At 35.5% G+C, this 3,995-nt stretch overlaps 1 protein-coding gene across 1 annotated transcript; it reads left to right on the forward strand.

The window, feature by feature from the left end:
• The first annotated feature begins 1,182 nt into the window (after window positions 1–1,182).
• Window positions 1,183–2,935, forward strand: spmip11 (sperm microtubule inner protein 11). Its single transcript, XM_084719975.1, has 4 exons — window positions 1,183–1,385; window positions 2,327–2,488; window positions 2,618–2,741; window positions 2,826–2,935. Exons 1-4 carry the CDS (start codon window positions 1,295–1,297, stop codon window positions 2,872–2,874), a joined length of 426 nt encoding a protein of 141 aa, XP_084576101.1. The 5' UTR covers window positions 1,183–1,294; the 3' UTR covers window positions 2,875–2,935.
• Window positions 2,936–3,995: the final 1,060 nt, after the last annotated feature.

Genomic DNA, 3,995 nt, shown 5'->3' on the forward strand with positions numbered 1-3,995 from the left:
TTACAACCCTAGTAGACTATTTATCCTGAGGGAAAGTTTTTTCTCAGCGGTGCAAATATACAGAGTGAAAATATAAACTAAATATAAGAGCAGGACAACAGATTATCAGCAGCAATGTAAAATCCTGTTGTCAGAAGTGAAAAATCACATTTATATATAAAATCTAAAATCATATTTTCACAGCTCAGGTTTGCTATCACATCATATGAAGAAGAAACAGTAAAAACAATTTAACTAAAACTAAAAAGATTTTAAACGAGAAAAACTAAAATGAGCAAATCTACACTGGAAACTAACTGAAACTGAATTGAAATAAAGACAAAAATAAATAAATAAATAAATAAATAATAGAAATGGTGTATTGGACAATATTCACTACTATATAATATATAATACTATATACTGTGTGATGAGGTATGAAAAAAAAACAACTTAATTCCCAGACAATAGGAATAGTATAACAACTATAATATTGTTTGGGGGGTAAAAAAAAAATAAAATAAATAAAATATATATATATATTTTTCTGTTTCTGAACACGATATTTTAAAGTTTGGTGATCTTTGCAAAACAAATAATATGAATTTTCATGTAATAATTTTTTGATTATAGGTAATATTTTATACAAGTACATAAGGAGCTCATTATTTTGTAGTATTTATAAATGACTTATTTTTTCTCTTTCACTAAACTGAAGAATAGATCTAATTTACTTGAATTATACTTTATTTACATCCCCCTTGGGGTTAGTTTACTTTCTTCTTCTTCTTCTTCTTCTTCTTCTTCGTATTTATTTGTTAGGGGTTAGGGTTAGGGTTAGGGTTAGGTGTGTGTGTTGTTATTCTGCTTGGATTTAATGTTAATGTTCGATGTGTTTAGAATTATACTGCCTGTTTGCTATTTGAAGACGCTGTCATTCAAAACATTAAGACACTTTTTTTGGCGCCACCCAGTGGTCAAACACGTGCGTTAGCGCTCCTGGCGCACTTCCGGTCCTCTAGTCAGCAACCAGCGCCGTCAAATATAATATACATGTATATAATATAAGGCGCTGACCCCACCTTTTAATGCAAGAAAGCCCAGCCCGAGCGAGCGAGTCAGGTCTTTCCTAAATACTATTGATACTACACTTTGTTTTGTTGTTATAAAAGTGATCTCAAAAGTAGTTGGTAGTAGTTGGCCGGGCTCGTTGTCATGGTTACGTTTAAACCCAAAGTAGTGATTTATTTACAGGCTGTCTGTGCCGCCAGTTGCTGTTAGCTAATCGGGTCGAGGCAAACTTTCTTACACTTTTATGGCGTTTTTCGGTTTAACACACCTGGGTTATCAAAACCCAATAGGGGATAAAATGATAGAAAATCCCAGAGGAGTGACTCATCCTCACGGTAAGAGCAGCTTTGACTTTGGGTCAGCGAGCAGCTCTCGACTGTATTTTGCTCTAAAGTTTGTCTGAAGCTCACGTTACAGCCACTGGGAAAACAGAACCGTTAGCATGCTGACGGCTAACAAGATACTTTTTTTTTAATTATTCAAACGTCTCCAGGATTAAAAAAAATATATCAAGCTGCAACTCTAACGTTAAAGTAAATAAGTTAGGCCAAAGCAGGGTTATATTTGACAGATTAATCTACAATGAAGATAGTTAGTTGCAGCCATCACAACGACTAAAATTGTGACTCATATCTCAATATCTGTCAAAAATAATCGTGTTATGATTTAATTTAATTTATTTATTTATTTATTTTGCATATAGTTAAGACCTGCTTATAATATTCAGATTTATTTAATCGGGTAGTCTCATTTTCTCTTTTTCAAGAGAAACCTGAGATGAACAAGAACCATTCATAGTCACACAACCAGATAACAAAAACAAAACGAGGCATTTAAAGTCAGACAATCAACAATTAAGTCATAAGAGCAGTTCAGAAAAACTGCTGTAAAAGACATCAGATAGTAAATCTTTAAACTCTCGATCTTTACTCTAAATCTTTAAACTTTCTGTTATCTTCTTGTTGTAATATTTCTGTAATGTTACTGTACTATTTTCATGCAGCTAGTTCAGTGTAATTACAACATTTTCACATTTGGTGTTGTGCATTAATCCCATCACATGCCAGGGCTTTGTGTTCAAATGCATTTCTTTTAAGGCCCTTGATAATGTATAAAACATTTTGGCATTTTTAAGAAACGCCAAGCAATACATTCATGGTAAAATACAAGTACACAAATTTAACTTTAACTTTGAGTCTTTTTTAAATAGCTACAGGTTTATTAATATAATCTGAAAAATGATCCATTGGTACAATAGAAACATATCTCTTTACAGATGGTGGGATTAACATCAGAGCAGGGCTGCCTCCATCTCTTCAAGAAAAACCAGGACCAGTCAGATGTACAGACCAGCAGCCTCCTCCCTACAGCACTGACATACACCACGGCAGCCATGAGCGATACAGAGAGATGGTCAGACGGATTCAAACGCCCAGATGTGAGTAGACACTGAAAAATGAATGGACTACATTTGACCCTAATCACAACTGGTGTGACAAACCAAATGCATTTAACTGAGATGTGATATGAAAGTGGGGTTGGTAAAAATCTTTTGTCTTTTCACCAGCACCCAACCAGGTGTACAAAATGCCTGTAACAGACAGCCAGCAGTATGGATGGATGACATCCGAGAGTCCTGAGCCGTGGACCCAAGTCAAACGGTGTCCCCGAAAGAACAGTGAGATGACAAAGTAGGTAACATTTCTAAATCTAATGTTGGATTTAAAAAATCAATCTAGATCTGTGTGAGTGTAATCCTCTTGTTGCTTTCACAGGTTTGTTAAGGAAATGTCACTGACCGACCGGGAGTTCAGCCTGTTCTGACAGCCCTCTGCCTTCCCGTGTTTTCTTCTCCTTCAGTTATCACACAATACACACACCAGAATTGATGTGGATACCTGAGATTAAACCGATAAATGATCCACTTTTTGAACATTTTTATGCTTCATTTTTGTGGATTCTTTCACAAATGATTCTTTCATGGAAAAAATTTCAACTTTTATGGTTAACACAGGCACTTTTGTTACTTTTTATTATTAGTTTTTATTTAGTATTGGTTTTATTGTTCTTTAATATGATGTGGGGGGAGTATTTATATAGGTAGTTTGTGAAGGCAGTTGACTGACAGTCATGTAGACAACCTGGTTTCAATAAACATGTTACATTGCCTCCTCATGTTTGTTGTGTTGATGAATTTGACAAAGACTAAAACTAAAAACATTTTCTGTATATTTCTATTTTATTTTTGGTAGTTTTGTAAGTACACAACATTGTTTCAGTTAACTAAATATGATTGTCACCTCTGCAGGGGTCCAGACCTGCAGTGGTCTGAAGAGATAGTGAGGCTGTACTGCCCTCTAGTGGAAAATACTACAGAATTTTGAAAGATAATGGTCTTCATGTGAATAGAAAGTTTATTGTGCTGCCAGGGTTGTGTTCATTTGGATTATGGGAAGTTTCTTACCTGATGGACAGCAGCTGCCTGAGGGTTTAAAATCAGGAAACCTTACAGTGTTTGCAGATGGTTACTGAGTTGAACAAGCAGCAGAAATAAAGAAACTTTGATTGTCAGGAGACATGAAGAGTCAAAGAAAATCAGATCTTCTTGGGCTGGAAAGATCCAGTTTAGTTCTACAAATTTGTCAAATTAATAAAAACTGTATCTGAAGGACATCAGTTGGACAGGGACTCGTCGTACTGGAATCCATGGATGGTTCTTTAGTGAGTACTGCCATATGAGCATGAATTTGTCCAAGCTCTGCAAAAAGCCTGATGTATTCCTAACCAGTGTGTTAATTTACTGTCGAAAAATGGTGACCAGCAATGCATTTGTTTTTTCTTATTATAATTACTGACATCAGTCTCTGAGAGTATCAGTTTGTGGGCTTGTGTTGTCACTGTTTCCCAACCTGGGGCTCTCAATCCTCACTTGGGGTCGCCAAAGC

This window comes from Lutjanus erythropterus, chromosome 6 (genome assembly GCF_056507025.1).
Source record: "Lutjanus erythropterus isolate fLutEry1 chromosome 6, fLutEry1.hap2, whole genome shotgun sequence".
Classification (NCBI taxonomy): domain Eukaryota; kingdom Metazoa; phylum Chordata; class Actinopteri; order Lutjaniformes; family Lutjanidae; genus Lutjanus; species Lutjanus erythropterus.

Coding starts and splice junctions, on each gene's coding strand:
- spmip11 (XM_084719975.1), top strand. CDS start 1,295: ATGGCGTTTTTCGGTTTAACACACCTGGGTTATCAAAACCCAATAGGG. Junction 2,489..2,617: donor ACGGATTCAAACGCCCAGAT/GTGAGTAGACAC, acceptor TCTTTTCACCAG/CACCCAACCAGGTGTACAAA. Junction 2,742..2,825: donor AAGAACAGTGAGATGACAAA/GTAGGTAACATT, acceptor TTGCTTTCACAG/GTTTGTTAAGGAAATGTCAC.